General features: G+C 38.5%; 1 protein-coding gene across 1 annotated transcript; it reads left to right on the top strand.

The window, feature by feature from the left end:
- Positions 1–5,453: 5,453 nt before the first annotated feature.
- CLEC12A (C-type lectin domain family 12 member A) lies at positions 5,454–18,227 on the top strand. Its single transcript, XM_007093306.3, has 6 exons — positions 5,454–5,633; positions 10,872–10,970; positions 11,265–11,453; positions 12,380–12,531; positions 13,917–14,023; positions 16,339–18,227. The coding sequence occupies exons 1-6, from the start codon at positions 5,543–5,545 to the stop codon at positions 16,514–16,516; spliced, it is 816 nt and encodes a 271-aa protein (XP_007093368.1). The 5' UTR covers positions 5,454–5,542; the 3' UTR covers positions 16,517–18,227.
- Positions 18,228–19,989: the final 1,762 nt, after the last annotated feature.

Below are 19,989 nucleotides of genomic sequence, written 5' to 3' on the forward strand. Positions count from 1 at the left end.
TCAACGTTTCGGATACCAAGTAGAAAGGAGAAAGCAATTATATTACTCACGGCAACATTTTGCGAAATATGGAATCCACCTGCTTTGGGGTGCGGGAACCAAGAAGACGGTGTTGCAACAGGTGCTAGGGTGAGATTGGCAAAGAGAGTGTTTCCAGGCAACGAGCTTGACCAGTGTCTCCTGAGTAATGATCCGAATACGGTCTAGGCTTCAGCCTGTTGCCTGGCAAGATTCCCTTGGCCAGTCTCCTCTCCAGCAAATTCTGCACTGCAGTTGTGGAGTGCTTGCCCCACACCAGGTCCCCAGTTGTCTTGAGATGTAAGCGAAGGTAGAGATGTTCACTACCGGATAAAGCTCTCTGGTACAGAAGTATACAAGGTTCGATTCTGCACTATTTTATTCCACTTGTTGTGACAGGCTGGGTTTAGAGGTTCATGCTATATAGTTTCTTTTCCTGGAAAACTGACTGGGCAGACACCTCAGTGGCTGTGGGGCTCCCTCATTCAGTAAGCTTTCTGTGACTTGTGAAGGCCAGAGCCTAAAGTAGCAAGAAGCCATTCCATTAAAACAAAACAAAACAAAACAAAACAAAACAAAACAAAACAAAACACAGTAATTTCTCGATGCCTTTCAGTGACTCGGAAAATATTAATTGGACACCTAAGTACTTGATAAATACCATGAAAAAACATGGGCTCGGGTATTGGATACGTCGACTGATAAGTGTGTGCAGGGGCATAGAGAGAACATACGGTAGGTCGAGTGGTCAGGATAAACCTTCCTTCTCACTGAAAGAATGTTTGCAACCTCTACATGGCTGTCTCCATTTTTCTAGCCACCCCGCTTACGGAGGGGTGCCCAGACGTAGCAAATTAAAATATAGAATTCCTGGTCAAATTTGAATTTCAGATCAACAACAAATATGACAAACACAACAAATGAAAACACTGCACGCGACATAAATAAACCATTTCGGGGCCGAATTTCAGATTGCACTAGAGGTCTTGCCTTTTTTCGGGCAGCCCTATTCAGGGCGCAACGATTTTTCTTATCTTTGAAATGGGTCGGTGTTCCAGGGCTTGGTGTGGGGTTTTTCTTGATTCCCTTCTTACAGCTCTCTGGGAACCCTCACATAGGGACACAACCCAGCGACTGAGGATAGGCGATGACTATGCAAGAAAGATGCGTTGCTACCCCTTCAAAGGTGGAAAGGGCGCGAGAAAGGGAAAATGGAAAAAGGCAACAGAAGACCCGAAGAAGCTGGTGCAGGCTGTGTTTTCTGGAAGGTGAGAGAAACACTGAAGAAACGGGAAGTGAGACAGATTGGGTGTCAAACAAGCAGCCACTGTGAGTAACTAGAGCCTAGAGCATCATTTAGCAGAGTAAGTCTAGAAGCGGGTGTGAATACGATCAGGATTCTTTCCAGTTCCCACCCCCTCCCGGGAGTATAGACACATTTGTCTCAGTTTGAGCTGCACCTAGTCCACTTGTGGCCTGAGAGGGACGCTTTTGTTCCGCAGGGGAGACATTTCCAGATGGGACTTCACGTCTTTTGTACGGTGACTGCGGTTCACCTCCCCCCAACCTTTCAACATAAAGGAAACTGTCTAATGTTGCCCCAACGGTCCTCAAAGTTCCAGCATCTGGTGGGGTCTGTAAAGTGCCTGCACGTGGGTATGACATACCCTGGTGTCTTGTAGCAATCATAGAAACCCACACTCTTAAGCAACTTGTTAAAAACTTTAGCTTCATTCTTTACATCAGCTTATAGGAGTTGAGTGTTTGCCCCAAGTGAGTAAGCCCTGTCTCTTAGAAGTTTAGCTTAGCTGTCTGCCCTTGACCTCAGGTCTCTGAGGGGTTTCAGGGAAGTTATGCATTTTGCAGATCATCCAGACGGACGCTGTTGTAACAGCAGGAGTGATGCCCTTTCCAGCTTTCTACACACTAAGTGAAACTGAGTCTTCCCCTCCAGGGGCTGGCTGCCAGTCCCAGTGATCCAGCGTCGCAGCCTTTCCAGGTTGAAATGTTTGCTCAGCTGCGGTGGAATAAACGTCAGCCACCCTTTAGAGTCAGGACAAGAAGGAGAGGAAAGCATTCCCTCCTCCAATACGGATTTGCTTCCGTTTTAGCTCCCGCGAATCTGCAGTTAACCGGCTAAGGTCGAGTGATTAAGACAGTCCATGTGGGTGACGGGAGGAATCACGACACCTCTTCCAGTTACAGACGTAAGGAGTGAGCTGGCGGTTTCTGTGGTGAACATACTGAGGCAGCAGCGTCAGAGACGTCTTGACCACGATGTCATAACGTCATGACCAAATTTCTTAGCTAATTTCATTGGCTCCCGCAGCGGGGCTGAGGATTCCCCAGCCTTGCACCTGTAACAACCGTGCGCAGCGTCACAATCTCCCACCTGGAGTCTGACACGTCCAGACCTGCCGGATTCCTGTGCATGACCCTATAGTGTAACAGGTGACAGGGAAGTACAGTAACCGCTAATGCTTCTGCATCTGTGATACTGTCCCTAGTATGGGTTGTTTCGGAAAAAAAACGGAGTAGATGCATTGCTTGACCACTAGCTCTTATACATGTGTTCAGTAGGTTTTACACAGTGAGCAACCAGGAGATCTCGGGTTCTGGCCATAGAACCATGGCCGGTATCACATGAAACCTCCTACAAAAAGATCAGTATAAAGGTTGAACAAAATTTATAAAAAGAACCAACAAGACAGAACTTGAGGGACTCGAACGGATCAAGGCTTACTGTTTCTATTGTACCTGCCTGCCAGGAAAACAGGAAACAAAACCCACCTTTTAATAAAAAAAATATTCATAATCTCTGCTGTTTTTGCATACGATATCTGGCATTTAATAAAAAAAAATATGAGGCATCCTAAAAAAAAAAGAAAGAAAAGAGAAAGCTAACTGGCAAAACACCAATTGACAAGCCAAACTGAGAAAAAATGAGCTTCTTGTTGGGATGAGCACTGGGTGTTGTATGTAAGCCAATCTGACAATAAATTATATTAATAAAAAGAAAAATGAGTTGCAAATGCTTTCAGATAGTGATGATATTGGACAGGAAATTTAAAACAAAAATGGTTAGTGTGTTTAAGTGAAGAGAAAAAAAATATAAAGAATGTCAACGCATGGAAATAATTCAAGAGTCGAATGAAAACCCTAGAATAGAAATAAATAATAACCGAAATTAAGAATAATTTGATTAAGGATTGAGGGCAAGATGGAATCCAAGAAAGAAAAGTGTTTAAAGAGAAAGGAGCAGCCATTGGCTTCAAATACTTCTAAGAAAGGAAAGTTAAGGAACTGTGATGGCTTCTTATCTGTGATACTCTTTCCTAAAAATGTTGTGCCAGATAAACTTCTTACCTGTAAGTTAAGATGATATATGAGAAATACTCGATGGATGTAGTGAAAGTACAATCTTAACTATGAGCTTAATGAGATCCATTTTGCTGTTTTGTTAAATGAAAGAGAAGAATTCAGATTGGACTGGATTGATGAGACTCTAGCTAAAGGGAGGGTGTATGTGTGTGTGCGCGTGCGTGCGTGTGTGGGATATTTGAGAAACGAGAGAAAATTGAGTTTAAAAAAAAAACTGGAACACTGATGCAGACCCAGATTTGTCTTTCTTCTAGTCAATGCATCAGACAGCCCCATTAGTCATGGCTTTACAGATCAATTTCTTAATCTCCATGGCATTTCTTACAACATGCCTCCTGACAAAGAAATTAATTTCAAGGCCAAGGAAGGGAGCCGTGACTAACAACTCGCTGGACTTAATGCATGGCCCACTTCTTCAGAACAGGTAGCTTGGTAGAACAGGGAAGTGACTGGAATGCTTTTTAAGACTTAAGAACCTGGGAGATGGTCGTGTAGGGGTTTGGAGCGCCCCCTTATAACCTACTGTACATGCTTGAAAACACCTGTCAGAATATGGTCACTGCCCTATATTCACAGCGTGTTGTCTGGGAACTGATTTGGAAGCAGAAGTAGCTGTTCTATGTATTATACGTGAGAGCTCACGAGACGAATTTTTGCTGCTGGTTCGCCAGACTAGGGTTTGGAGTGTTTGGTGTGTGTAGAAGGAGCACAATCACGGTTCTGTTAAGTTGGAAATTGAGGCAGGTCACTATTGGCGACAGTGTTTCCCACGCCCCTAAAGCAACAGTTAATATTGTTCACAGTGACAGATTCAAATAGTAAATACAAGTAAAGGGACCATTTGCGAGATGTAGATAGGCTCAAGGGAAATAATAATAATAATAACAATTTTATATATTCCATAATAATAAATATATTTATATATTATATAATACATAAATATTATTGTTATTATTATTATATTCTTTTGAGCCTACCCACATCTTACAAATTGTCCTTTCATTTTACTCTCTTCAAACTCCCCTTTTAATGCATATACTTGCTTTTTGTCTTTGGATCCTGACTGTGGGTCTCCTTTTTGAACCTGAGTATGTCACTCTCACTGTGGTCTCTCAACTCCTCAATTATGTGACTGAAAACATCAGATTTATTAATAAGAATGAGGGAAGAACTTAGAAACAATCATGCCCCGACTTCCACCTTCACTTTCTACACTTGATCAGTAAATGAATGGACCCCTGCCTCCTAGGAAGACTGCATCAACCTTATGAGATCCTGACCTGCATGACCCCGGAGACTCATTTACATCTCCTTTTTAGTAGGCTTTAACTGAGAGCTGGCTCACAAAAGAATAAGCCAGTCTGTGGAGAGACAACAAGACTGACGTCGGTTTTCCCAGACTACAAAGCAATTTCTGGGGTCTCTGATATACCCACCTTGGCCGTTAGCATGTGTACCCCGTGGTGTGGTTCCTGGGCCCCAGATCCCTTAATCTATTTCTTGCTACTAGAGAAACTAGATGTCCCCTCGCTCCTCTTAGGCAAACCTATTCCTATGTAACAGAGTTACAGAGTGGGGCTTGTCCTCTGTGTCTCCCTGGGGGTGCTCTGGGTTTGTGCGGTCTCCCAAAAAGGCAAATCCTATCAGGACCTAGGCCGGGACCGAGAGAGAACGTCTGTGCCAGGCCATCGTTTAGAACAATGAGTGTTGGAGGACTGTGTCCTTTTGTTATTTCTTTGCTGGAAGGTTGTTCTCCGATAAATTCTGTATATCTGCACCTGTGTTGCTGGTGATCCGCGCCCCCTTGCATGACACTGATCTTATCCAAAACAATTTTGAAAGCCACTTTGGTAGTTGGTAGATATTGAGAAATGAGAAAAAGGAAGAGATAAGAAAAAAAAAAATACTTTCAGTCTTGCAACTGTGTCTGTATCTGTCTAAGGCCTCTCATAGGCTGCAGCTCATCTGTAGACTCCCGGGATTGGTACAGCGAAAAGAGAAGTGTAAGCTTCTAAGCGTAAGTTTTGGTTTACACACAGCAGTTCAAAGCCACAATTCCTGTGTAACATTCAACTCCGTTAGTTCACTTTCATCTTTTTAAAAGAGTAATAGTTTGGGGGGGGGATTCCTTTTCATAGCCTCAATGTCTGAAGAGGTTACTTACGCAGACCTCAATTTTCAGGACTCCGGTAGAAAGAAAAGTATCCAGGAGTTTGGCACAGTTGGAATCAAAGGTAAGACGCTGAGCTTGGGAAGTGTTGCAGGTTGGTAGGAGTGGAAGGGTAGAAGGCCTTAGGTATTAGTGAATTGACCATGATCCTTCAGTGTGAATTTTATTTATTTTTTAAATGTTTATTTATTTATTTTGTGAGAGACAGAGAGAGAGAGAGAGAGAGAGCATAAACGGGGCAGGGACAGGGAGAGAGAGGGAGAGATTAATCCCAAGCAAGCTCTCCTTTGTCAGCGCAGAGCCCAGGTTGGGGCTCAAACCTATGAACTGTGAGATTATGACCTGAGCAGAGATCAAGAGTCAGACGCTTGACTGACTGAGCCACCCAGGTGCCCCTCCATGAAATTTTAAATTAAGCCTCTCATTTTGACCAAAGCTACTAATGTACAAAATGATTATAAAGGGTTTTTCTTAAAGGTGCTAATTAGTACATCGAACCCTCCATCTTCTGCGAATTTTCTGTGTTTTAACATCACACTAAAGATGATTGGGATAGACTCATATTTTGATTTTACCGGATGGTGAAACATTTTTTTTTTTCCTTCAGTGAAATGAAGTCTTAGAACAAGAAGCACGTGTTGCCCAGGAGAGTCATGGTCATGCATATTCTTCATTTTGCTAAGAAAATGCTAGTCACAAATACAATAAGAAAACTGGCTCTCATTCCACCCCCCCCCCTTGTGACAAGCACTATCCTATTTGTCTTATGACATAATCCTGGGCATCGCCTTTTTTCAGCAGAGAAACAAGGGTTCAGTGAGGACAGGGTGTGCTTGAGTGTCACATGTATGTCTGGGGATTGGGGAAGCCTCTCTACTTTATTGACCTGCCGGAATTATGAAGGAGAGGGTTTGGAACCGAGGTGAATAACTCATTTGACCCTTTGAAGCTCTGTGCTCTCATCTATAAAATAGGATAACAATACCTGCTTAATTATGAGCTTGCAGCCATAATTTGGTGTATGCTAATTGTGCCCTTTTGAAAAAGGCTAACATGTTTAATGATTATTTTGTGAGGTTTCAATGAAAGATAGATAAATAAAGATGGGAAATACACCAATAAAAGGTTTTCTTTTTTTAATGTTCATTTCTTTTTGAGAGAGAGAAGGGGGGGAGGGACAGAGAGGGAGAGAGAGAGAAAGAATCCCAAGGAGGCTCCACACTGCCGGTACAGAGCCTGACAAGGGGCTTGAACCCACAAACTGCGAGTTCATGACCTGAGCCCCAACCAAGAGTCAGAAGCTTAGTCAACTGAGCCGCCCAAGTGCCCGTAAAATGTTTTCTTCTTGGCCAGGATTTCATTCATCATTTTTTGCTTATTCATTTAACCTAGTACATATTTCTTTAATATTTAAAGTTGACCACACTTGTTTTTTTTTTTTTTTAATGTTTTTTCATGTTTACTTATTTCTCAGAGAGAGAGAGAGAGAGGCAGACTGCAAGCAGGAGAGGGGCAGAGAGAGAGGGAGACATAGAATCCGAAGCAGGCTCCAGGCTCTGAGCTGTCGGCACAGAACCCGATGCAGGGCTCAAACCCACAAACTGTGAGATCATGACCTGAGCCAAAGTCGATCCCTTAACCGACTGAGCCACCCAGGTGCCCCAAGTTAACCATACTTTTCAGTTCCAGGTGCCAAAAATGAAAATGAGAGGCTCTCAAAAAGAATGACAATAATAAATAAGGTCAAGAAGATTTTTCGGAAAGGCGTATTAAGAGGAATTTAGCTTCTGTTACTTTTAACTGCTCCAATTTGACCATTACCATCTGAGAAATCAAATTTTGTTCAGAGAAGGATGTTAAGCAGTCCTCTGTAGCAATATGTAATTACTTAGGAGTGCATGAACTTCAGACTGAAAGGTGAGGAAGTTTTCTTTAACATTAAACTATAACAGTAGATAAAGAGTGAGATAATAGTGTTTAGATCTACAAATTCAAATTTTGTGAATGAACGTGTTACTATACTGTTAGACATATCATTCGTAAAATCAGATTATATCACATCTCGTTAGCTTACTGTTAGGTCTATTCATTCTTTGAATGATGAGATAATAGCTCAGGGAATATTATGGTTGAATGGGGATAGAGCTCTTTTTCATAAATCTTTACTTAATTTAGTTCCCCTAGTATGGGTTACATTTTGGATTAAATTTTCTCATTTTATATATGGCATTTAAGAAGTGACTGCTTTGGGGGTGCCTAAGTGGCTCAGTTGGTTAAGCGTCTGACTTGGACTCAGGTTATTACCTCACCGTTCGTGTGTTCCAGCCCCACGTTGCGCTCTGTGCTGACAGCTCAGAGCCTGGAGCCTGCTTCGGATTCTGTGTCTCCCTCTCTCTCTGCCCAATCCCCGCTCATGCTCTGTCTCTTTCTCTCTCTCTCAAAAATAAATAAACATGAAAAAAAATTTTTTTTAATTTAAAAAGAAGTGACTGCTTTGGTTGAACTGTTCAGCAGAACTTAATAGTTTGATACTTGATTTCAATGTGATTTTATAGCCATATGATGCAGTTAATGTTTCCAGAATCTAACTCATCATTTAGAAAAGGAAAAAAAAAATGTTTATTGGAGGCTACAAAATACTCATATACATACACACACCACAATTCTGGTATGTTAAGCCTAATTATTAGAGAAAAGAAAAGAAAAAAAAAAAAGCAAAGCAAAGAAAAGAAAAGAAGAGAGAAAGAAAAGAAAGAAAGGGAGGGTGAGGGAGGAAAGGGGGAGAGGGAGGAGGAAAGGAAAGGAAAGGAAAGGAAAGGAAAGGAAAGGAAAGGAAAGGAAAAGTGTGTATGTGTGTGTGTGTGTGTGTGTGTGTCTGAAAGACAGAAACAGAGAGAAAAAAGAGAGACAGAGAAAACTTTAAAAAATGTCATTTGGTTTTCTACTAAGTAAGCGTATATCACCCCCAAATTTCTATTTCTTTTGGAGGTTAAGTTAAATGAAAGACACATAGAGTACTAAAGGGAGAAAAAAGGTTAAGAAATATTGGAAAATATACCATTCAAAATCACACTGTACCTGAAAGTTTCGTATTTAAAAAAAAAATCCCCTAAAACTGTTTCCTTTCCCTAATCATCCTCATCTCATTAAATATAAATAATCTAAATATAAATATGAATATAAATGTAAATATAAATATAAATACAAATACATATTAAATACAATCACCTATGTGCCAGCACTGTTCTAATTGTATTACCAATACTAGATCACTTAATCTCTGGTATTTTATGGCTTTCTTTTTTAACCAATGCAGAAAGTAAGCCCAGGGACATTCAATGACTTGTCCAAGGTCCCATGTGAAAAGTAGCTTATCCAGCGTTCAAACCCAGGCACACTGGGGCGCCTGGGTGGTAAGCGTCCGACTTCGGCTCAGGTCATGATCTCACGGTCCGTGAGTTCGAGCCCCGCGTCGGGCTCTGTGCTGACAGCTCAGAGCATGGAGCCTGTTTCAGATTCTGTGTCTCCCTCTCTCTCTGACCCTCCCGTATTCATGCTCTGTCTCTCTCTGTCTCAAAAATAAATAAATGTTAAAAAAAAAATTAAAAAAAAAAACCAAACCCAGGCACACTAGCCCTAGGAATGTGCTGGGCATTTTTTTTTTTTTTTTTTGTTACTTCACTATACTGCCTCTAAGTGTGTATGTTTCTTTTTTTTTTTTAATTTTTTTTTTAACGTTTATTTATTTTTGAGACAGAGAGAGACAGAGCATGAACAGGGGAGGGGCAGAGAGAGAGAGGGAGACACAGAATCTGAAATGGGCTCCAGGCTCTGAGAGGTCAGCACAGAGCCCGATGCGGGGCTCGAACTCACGGACCGTGAGATCATGACCTGAGCCGAAGTCGGACGCTTAACCGACTGAGCCACCCAGGCGCCCCTAAGTGTGTATGTTTCTTATCTACCGCCTCTGTCAAGGAAAAAACGTCTTGGAAACATTTCATAAATTCGTCCTATAGATTCTAACTTCAAAATGTATTCTTAATGGATTCGTGGGTCATCACATTCTCTATTCCTAGTAAAGCAAACTACTATCCTCTCTCAAATGGCATGCTACAATAGTTTTCTTGCTGTTCTCCCTGCTTCCAACACTGAGCCCTATGATGAATTTGTTGTCCAGAGGCAGTAACAGTGATCTTTCCAAAAAAAAAACAAAACAAACAAACAAGCAAAACACAACTCAATTATTTTCCTTTCTTCATTAAACCTTTCCTATTGAACAGAACTTTTGACTAATTGAGTACATAAATAGATGAGAACATAATTCTTATGAAAGATAGCACTTGAAGTCATATATTTCACCTTAGAAAAGATCTTGACTATACAGTTCTTTCACCGTTAACTATTGTTCAAAGTCTAAAAATTTGTTTTACATTATACTTTCAATTCTCTCTAAACTTCACAACGTTACAGCAGCAACTAAGAGATGTGGGACATAACACAGATCAGAAATATAATGAGGTTATCATGTTATTCCTGAATTATACTTTTGGAAACATCTAGTATCCATGTATATACCAATGATGATAATTTAAATCAGGTAGTGATTTAATAATGAATAATTTATAATATAAAGTTTGCAATTCTTGCTTTTTTTTAAATAGGGAAATGATCTATTCGAGGGTTTCTGTGTTTAGCAAAAGAGAAACATCCAACAGAAGTTTGTTGCTAATAATATGAAGAAATTCGGATGTAGAAATGATATCGATCTGGCCTAAGGTTTGGCAGAAGGGAGGACACACGGAGACATTACAAGAGACAGTCTATCAATTATGTTCCACAGCCAAATTCTCAGGATCTGGGGAGGAAGAACCTAAATAACAAATGATTTTCTTTGACAATCACAATCATCTACTCAAGACAGGATTGCTCTGATTGACCTCTCTATTAGTCACCAGCTCCCCCTTTCCCCCAAATTTGTACAGAAAAGATACATTATATATTATACATTGGTTTTCTCAAGTCTCCTTTTTAAATCCCATCTTTGCCTCCTTGTGTCTTGGATCAGCCTACCAATTAACGGCCTCTCCTGTGAGAACGAGTTTGCGTGCAAAACAATTAGCAACATGTTTTTTACTTATTCTTTGAAAAGCTCTTTTTAAATGGCCTGGAGTTTTTACTCACTCTTTTACCAGAGTCAGAAAGAAATAAAGGCAAAATGAATGAATGAATGAATGAATGAATGAATTATTCAAATGAAGATGCATACCATTTCCGGCCTGTTCGCTCATTTTGCTTTCCACAGAACCTGCTGCTACTTCCCATGTGTGGCATCAGAGAGCCTTGGCTCTGATTCTCCTATGCCTTCTGCTGCTGATTGGACTAGGAATCTTAGGAAGCGTATGTACGTATTACCTATGCTTTGACGGAAAGGGAAAGACACTTAGAATTCTATGAGTTTCACAAGACAGGATACTCTTGATTTGAGGCTTTGGGATGGTTGTAGGTGAGATACCCACAAAAGGTATTGACAGCTAGGTACTTAAATACGGTAGTCTGTTTCCCTCACTCCCGTGAAGTGACTCCTTCCCTCCATAGCCCAAGGGCATAATACTAGTTCAGCAGAAAGAAGGTGATGGGTGGGTTGAGGGATTAAAATATTTTGCCATTTCTTTTCTTTTTTTTTTTTTACCTCAAGTTTACATAACTTTGAAGAAAGAAATGAGAAAATTGAATACACTACAAAATATCAAAGAAGAACTTCAGAGAAATGTTTCTCTACAATTGATGCATAGCATGAATAGTTCCCAGATGATCAGGAACCTATCTCTCACACTGCAAGAAATAGCCACCAAATTATGTCATGAGCTTTACCAAAGAGAACCAGGTAATCGTATATTCCTCTGTGAGCTATTTATTAGACAATGAACAAAACCTTAGAGTCACTGAGAATTATTTCATCAAAAGCTAGCAGCCTTTCCCTGGGATGCCATTATTTGGAGAGAGGAATTAAACTTACTTGACAAAGGACTCACTGTGCAAAGAAAAATAAGAAAATAACAACTGTAGGCCCCAAATTATCAGAGGATAACAACTAATAAAATATTAGACCACATACAGTTTCTCTAATCTGAAATTTACTATTATTCTCGGCACTGAGGTCAATAGAAAATAAGGAGGAGAGGATAAGTCACCTCTTTATATCCTTCTTAAAGGATAGAAGAGAAGGTCTTTATAGGTGACCTTGTTCCTAAACGTCAATGTTTGATGAGAATCAATAGCAAAGAAATAGTTAAGTCTTGCCATTCGAATTGGGAGTAATTGGTCTTTCAATATCTCTAAAGTTCCTATAGTTATTACAACTAAAATATGTTCTTTGTGCTTTTGAAAACTCCCCCAAGTATTCAATGTCAGACAGCCAGAAACGCCCTAGTTGGAGATGGGTTGATGCAGGCTGCGGGGTTGATTCTTACCACACAATGTTTTTGTGATTAGCTTTCATTGCCATGTAGTAATTTAAAAAATGGCAAAGAGAGAAAAGTAAATTAATTCATCATTATTCTGGACTCCGGAGTTAAGAAAATACACTGGAATACCCTGGACATTTAATTTGGAATGTATTGTTCAGATTATGTTTTGGATGCATTGCGGTGGTATACAGGGACCTGGAACACAAGATTCAGGTTCTTCACCTTTCATGTAAAAGCAAGAAAGACAAGTAAATTTGGTAAATTCAACACAGAGGACAATGGGAATAATGAGAGTAATGAAGATCATCAACCCAAACCAAATGAAACTATGTTCTTCTTTCAGAGCACAAATGTAAACCTTGCCCAAAGAAGTGGATATGGCATGAGGACAACTGTTACCTAGTAACTAAGAACTATGTAACATGGCAAAAGAATGCCATGTTCTGTTCTGCTCAAAATGCCAGCCTATTGATGATTAAGAACAAAAGTGTATTGGTAAGATCCCCTGTATCTCTGCCTGTGAAGAAGGAAGTCACTTTTCCCATCATAGAATAGAGAGGATTGAGGCGTGTTGGAGAAAATTTGTACTAATCCAGACATGATTCTCACTTATTTTAATTAGGGTATGAGGTGACTGACACTTAGTACGTTTATTGCGAGGTAGATATACCTCAGGTGTGATCCAAAACCGTAGCTTAGGACCTTAACATCCAGGGAATTTCAGAGGTTGGGCAGATGGGTAGATTTGGGGTACCCAGAATCTTTTGGGCTATGAGGCTTTCCAAACCAGAACTTTAGAATCAACTTTCAGAACACAATTTCTGAGAATTTACCTAAAAAAATAGAAGACCTGGAAATCATTCTTAAGGGTTACCAATTCCATAAAATTTACATAGAGAAGATTCTTTGTTTCTACCATTTTGTATTTTTTTAACTAAGAGAAAAAGTCAACGCCACAACCTACAATAAGAAGATAGGTTGGATAACATATGTATAAAAAAGTAGGGATTAAGATGGGATGTCAAAGGCAAGTGCCAAGCGGATATGTTATACTGATTCCCTGGGTTCCAGGAAAAGTGAGTTCTGTAGAAGATGTATGTGTGTATTTATGTATTTATATTTATTCATTTTCTTTTTCTCTAATATCTAAGTGGTATCTCCATATCATTACTTATTCCTTGGCATTTCTGTTCTCTTGGATAATATTCATAATATTATTATGAATAATAATTGGATAATATTGGATAATATTATTTAAGGAAAAAAACTCATGTTCCCAAAAGTCTCGGCTTCCCTACTGTGAGAATCTTTGTCCGCCTTTATAGCAGCAGGGGAAAGGAAACTATGGTCACTTCTACACCCCGTCCTTCTCAAAGGATCCACTCATAGTTATTTACTCAAAAAAAAAAAAAAAATGTCTGGATATGAGTGAGAAAATCTTACTTTGGCTACAAAAGTCTGGACTGGATCTAAATTCTAGTCTGTAACCACTTCTCGTCTGACTTTGCTATGTTTTTCTTCTGCTTTTTCTGTTTCTCTTAACTTGTGTTTTAGTGGTTAACCACCTCCTTTGCCCCTAGACTACTGCTCTATATTTGAATCTTGAAGTTGGTGAACTTCACAAACCCTAAGTTAAAGTAATGCATGGACCGGTAGATACTTTTCCATGTGAAGCAGTAAATGATATATAAGTGTTGCAGGGAATCTTATAGTAACGGGCACTTTGTTTCATTTTTTTTTAATGACCTCAAAAAGCAGTAGTATAATGTCAAAAGATGTTACCTTAAAACAGTAATTTGTCACAAATTATGTTGTGAAGTAATACACAGAAATGGGAGACAATTGTTTTTGTTTTTGTTTTCAACCTCTATTTCTTGTAGGAATTTGTAAAATCCAGGAATTTACGTAAATACTGGCTGGGGTTATCTCCCAGAAAATATCATGCAGATTACAAGATAGTGGATGAGACAATTTTCTCCTCTGACTGGTAAGTCTTTATTCTTATTGAACTTTTGTAGTTGGTTGGAGTAAAGGTGTGCTCTCCATTAGCATTATAGATTACAATTTAAACGAGCTGTGGTTGAAATTGCACCCTCAACATCTTTAATGCTCTTAATGATGCAAAAACGTTGCCACAAACGTCTTCTCATTATCTTGAGAGGTCACTAGTGAACGTATTTGTAGTAGTACAATAAAAGGGAATTTCCGTGAGACTTTTAACTCAGAAAATTATAGAGGCCAACAAAATTCACTGGGCTCTACCCTCATGCTTAAAATTTGACTAAGTGCTGAGATTCAAAGGTGAAAGAAAGACTGATTCTTCCCTTCATTACCTAACCATTGATTATATGCACAGACTAAACAATTCTATATATAAAAAGGATATAATGTGATAAATCCTTCAGTAAGAATACATAGAACAACCAAAGTTAAATTTTAGCTCTGAAATTTGTGTTGTAAACGACATTTAAAATGGCCGTTTTGAGTGAAAAATTTAGAGATAGACTAGAACACTTCCAGCAAAGAAGATAATGAGCATGGGCATGGTATATTATATATATGGCATACACAAAATATTTTGTCATGTAATATATTAAGAAAGTGCTTATAAATATACCGTTATAAATTGATTCATATGTTATATTTGTTCTACCTATAATGAGGGGAGGAGAGACAGACAAAACACATATAAAAACAATGTCAAAAGTCCCATTTGTATTTTATAATGCCTGAAAATTGGGAAAGAGACAGGATTAGACTAAAGAAAGAAGCCAGAACATCAATCTGCAGTATACTGCCACAAGCCCACACGTTTATACATATTTGTCGGCTGAGGACACGTCAAGCAGGTATGACTGCAGGGCAGTTATGTTGGGGTCCAGCCACACTAAATACCCTGAGATTCCTGCACACTCCTCACAGTGGGCCAGAAGCAAATGCAAGTATTGATGAATTTGTTTTGTTTTTTTTTTCCTTCAGATAGGAATAGTAGATGTAAGAATATGGGTCAGGAAGACTAAGCAGCTGTGTCTTTGGGAGTTTGCAATGACAGAATAAAGGGGGGATACTATGTGTACAAATGGAGGACAGAAGGATATATATTTTTAAAATCTCATTTGGGGTAAAGGACTAGCAGTAACGGTAATGCGTACATCAGGAGAGAGTACAGATGAAATCTTGTTTTGAAAAAGAAGAATTTCCATGAGTTTATTTGTTATTATTGCTAATGGGAAGATAATCTATGGTGGAATAGAAAGCATAGTATATATTTTTAATTATTAAGAAATAATACGAAAATAAAAAAGTATATAATAACATATATACGATATATACTTATATACGTATATAATATATAATTATATATGAATGTATATATGTGTATATATGGATGTATATGAATATATGTGAATATGTAGGTATATGAATATATATGAATGTATATGAATATACATATATGTATGAATATATATGAATGTATATACATGTGTATATATGAATGTATATTTCATTTTGTTTTTTATTAATAATGTTATTTTTGGGATTTATTTCTGGAAAGGGAATGTGATCAATGACATCTGTATTGTGTCACTTCCAATAAGGAAATTTCACTTTTGAAAATTTAACTGATGAGCTTATTTGTTATTAACCGATGAGCTTACTTATTAATCATTAATAATGATTATTGGTGATCATTATTTGTTGACCCAAGCATTGATACTACATTTTTTTTTCCAAAAGATAATATTTTCAACTTGTAAGTTTGTCTTGGACGCATGGTCCTTGCTCAGTAATCTTATATTAGGAGCTGGTAATTATTCAGAACTTCGGAATAAAATCTCTGAAAAATGGCTTGGGGGGAAATGTCACTTGGAGACTATGTTGAACTGAGGGTGTCACATATTAGGTTAATTCTTGATTTGAGTGATTATGAAAAATATTTGAAGAGACATTGTCGAAGATTTACTACTGCGGCCAGACTGGAGAATCTAATAGAATTGTATTACTCTAAATCATATTAAGTATTGGAGAAAGGAGGCGGTACCATCTGGAAGCAAAAGACAGCAAATATTCCAGGTGTAAAAAACCGGAAGAGGCATGCTGAAATAAGATAGCATCAGCTATTGCCTATCTGTTGATACATATGAGTAGCTGGGATACTCTTCATGCTCCAAATAATAATTAAAATGTATTTTAGACAAGGGAGACCCAGGAGCAATGATGTGGTGGAAAAGTAATTTTGTTTCCTGTGAATCCATTCCAAACTTTCTACTTGCTGAGCGCATTCTTTCTTTTCTCTTTTAGGCTTGTAAGAAATACAAAGGACGTAGATGACACCATGTTTTGTGGATATATAAACACAATATATGTTTCCTATACACTCTGCTCTGACTCAAATAATATTATATGTGAGAAGCTGGCTAACCCAGTGAAGATTGAGAACACACTAATGAGTGAAATACCAGATGAAAAATATGATTAGTGCAAGTAATTTGCTATTATGCTGCCATTTAGGCAACTGCGTGGAGCATACATCTTGTGGCCCACACAAATGGAGTACAGATGCTATGAGACTAAATCTCTGCCTCTCTCCTAACCATGTACATTTGTAAACTTTCTTTCTCCTCATTGGCTATGGAACAGGAGCCTAAAGTCATACCTTATCATCTAGATACAGGCTCAATTTATGTTGAGCATGAATTCAGTGGGTTGGGTGAATATACAGAAAACTGAAGCTAACTTTTCCCGCTTTTCCAGAAATAACAAGGCAAATACCCACCTTATAGAACATCATGGAAAATGAAAACTAGGAATTAATTATATCGAAAGGATAATACATCATGAGCAACTGGAATTTATGCTGGTAATACTGTGGTAGGGTCCCCTCCCTAAGGAGAGAGAAAAAAAGTAACCTGGCTATGCGCCTATGTGACAATATCCCTCATGACCTTGTAAACTGAGACTACTTAATCGACTATATGTTTGTGTGTGTTGCCGTATATGGGAAACAAAGAAATAGAAAACGTATAGAAAACTATGCCACATGACGTTCGGTGCTCAGTTCTTCGAGTATGAACCCAACTGAGCGGTGCTGGCACGAATAAAGTTGCTTCCTGGAAATTCAAAAGCCTCAGTGTTACAACTCTCTGTGCAAGAATCCTGCTACAATACAGGTTGACTTACATGTTAGGAAAAAAAACATAAGAAAGAGAAAGAAAAAATTTATTTTAGTAGATGTGGAAAAGCATTTGAGAAAACGTAATACCTAATCTCTCAGGAAACTTGAAGCAGAAGATTTCCCTAATCTGCTAAAGGAAGGTGACATCAAAAGAGTGAAAAGAAAAACAAACCAAACAAAGGACTAATAACCACCTGTAAACCTAACACCATGCTTGTGGTAAAAAAGTGAATGTTTTGCTTTTGAGCTCCGGAACCAGATCAGAATGGCCTTTAGCATTTTGTTCAGTAACCTGGAGGCCCTGGCAGTAAAATAAGGCAAGGAAAATAAATTTAAATATGTAAAACATGAGAAAGGACGAAATAAAACATTTTTATTTGTAACTAATATATTTGTGTATGTGTGTGCGTAAAAACGATATAACTTATAAACCATTAGAATACATAATTTATCAGAGTTGTTGGATAAAGCCTCAAAATACAATGTCAGGGTGTAACATCAATCATATTTCTGTAGGTTAGCAGTAAACCATGGAAAAAATTTAAAAAGCAATATCATTTATAACAGCATCCCAAAATAAAATAGTCATAAATGTAATAAAATGCGGAAAACATTCTGCCCAATCCTGGTTCCTTCCCCTCTCTTGCACTGAGGGTGCCCCCTAATAACCACCCCCCAGCTCGCTAACCTTGATTTCAGAATCTGCTTCCTGGGAAACCAAGCGTGTAAGTGTTGCTGACAAAATAAAAGAAAACCTTAATAAGCGGAGAGGTAACCATGCACTTGGATTGGAACACTCTATATATTCTTGGGATGTAAAGTCTCCCAAATTTACCTCTACAGTCAATACAGTCCCTGAACATTTCATATAATTTTTTTTTTTTTTTTAGAATGTGACGTGCCAATCGTAAAACTAGCATAGAAATGCATGATTTAGAATAGCCAAGACAACATTGGAAAGAAGAATGTTTGCAGAAATTACAGTATCGAATACCAATACTTACTTTAATGCCATAGTAAAAAAAAAAAAACAAAACAATGATTTAATACCAGGATAGATATACATCCACAGGACTAGACGAAGAATCCAAAAGAAAAAAAAAAGGCTCATGTGCATACAATTGGCTTATTTGTATATAAAAATAGTTATCGCTGCCATTAGAGGTAGAAAATGATTGTCTTTTCAATAAATGGAGTTGAATCTATTGAATGTCAGCATGGAAAGAAATAACACATCCTACCTACCTTATACGATACATAAATATTAATTCAAAATGGATCATAGAACTAAATCTGAAAGCTCAAACTATAAAGCTTCTAGTTAAAACATAAGAGAATATCTTCATGGCTTTACAACAGACAAAGACTTCTCAGGATGAAATAAACACTAACAATAAAAAGAAAGGAAAATTAGGCTTCACTAAAAATAAGAACAGTGTTAAGAAAGGGAAGATGCAAGTTACCCTTGGAAAGACATGTATGTGCTGGGCTGAATGAATATAATACACACATATCCAAATTTATATAGGCCTTATAGTCAGGGTAGAATTACAAGCTAATAATTAAAAAAAAAAACTCTAATTAAAAAGTGGGCATGGGTGTCGGGGTGGCTCAGTCTGTCAAGCGTCTGACTTCTGTTCAGGTCATGATCTCATGGCTCATGAGTTCAAGCCCCCACTCCTGGCTCTGTGCTGATAGCTCAGAGCCTGGAGCCTGCTTTAGATTTGTGTCCATCTCTCTCTGACCCTTCCTCACACTCTCTCTCTCTCTCTCTCTCTCTCTCAAAAATAAATTAACATTAAAAAAAATTTAACGGACAGAAATGGGGCACCTTAGTAAGTTAAGCTCAGTAGGTTAAGCTCAGGTCCTGATCTCATGTTTCATGGGATTGAGCCCCACTTGGGCTCTGCACTGACAGTGTGGAGCCTGCTTGGAATTCTCTCTCTCCTTGTCTCTCTGCCTCTCCCCTGCTCAGGTTCTGTCTCTCAAAATAAATGAACATTTTACTATTTTATTTTATTTTATTTTATTTTATTTTATTTTATCTTATTTTATCTTATTTTATTTTATTTTATTTTATTATTTAAAAATTTTTTTAAAAATGTTTATTCATTTTTGAGAGACAGAGCGTGAGCAGGGGAAGGGCAGAGAGAGAGGGAGACACAGAATCTGAAGCAGGCTCCAGGCTCTGAGCTGTCAGCACAGAGCTGGACATGGGGCTCAAACCCATGAACTGTGAGATCATGACCTGAGGTGAAGTCAAACACTTAACCAACTGAGCCACCCAGGCATCCCGCAATGAACATTTTAAAATTGGGCAGAAAGACTTCAAGAGTCACTTCCTGAAAGAAGACATTCAAATGGCCATGAAAAAATAGGGAAAAAAATGTGCTCAACATCATTATTCGCCATATAAAAAATTGAAAATAAAAATACAGTGAAGTACTGGTACTCCTGAGAGGCCTGAGAAAATTAAAACTTAAAAGCTTAAGTTATGGGAAACTGAAACCTAACAAAGCTTAACCAGCTTGTTCCGCTTCTGTACAATTGCTTGGCGCGCCCATGTATTCCGATCAATCATTGTTGCCTGGCACATCCGTATATTCCTGATCAACCATTGTTACTTGGCACATCCGTGTACTCCTGATCAATCATTGTTGCCTGGCACATCCGTGTATTCCTGATCAATCATTGTGATACCCGTACCCCCGGTTGTGGTCTGACCTAAAGGCAGGAACCAATCGAATACTGTTAAGTGTCCAACTTTAAACACCAAC

The sequence above is a fragment of the Panthera tigris genome, chromosome B4 (assembly GCF_018350195.1).
Source record: "Panthera tigris isolate Pti1 chromosome B4, P.tigris_Pti1_mat1.1, whole genome shotgun sequence".
Classification (NCBI taxonomy): Eukaryota; Metazoa; Chordata; class Mammalia; order Carnivora; family Felidae; genus Panthera; species Panthera tigris.

Coding starts and splice junctions, on each gene's coding strand:
- CLEC12A (XM_007093306.3), top strand. CDS start 5,543: ATGTCTGAAGAGGTTACTTACGCAGACCTCAATTTTCAGGACTCCGGT. Junction 5,634..10,871: donor TGGCACAGTTGGAATCAAAG/GTAAGACGCTGA, acceptor TGCTTTCCACAG/AACCTGCTGCTACTTCCCAT. Junction 10,971..11,264: donor AGGAATCTTAGGAAGCGTAT/GTACGTATTACC, acceptor TTTTACCTCAAG/TTTACATAACTTTGAAGAAA.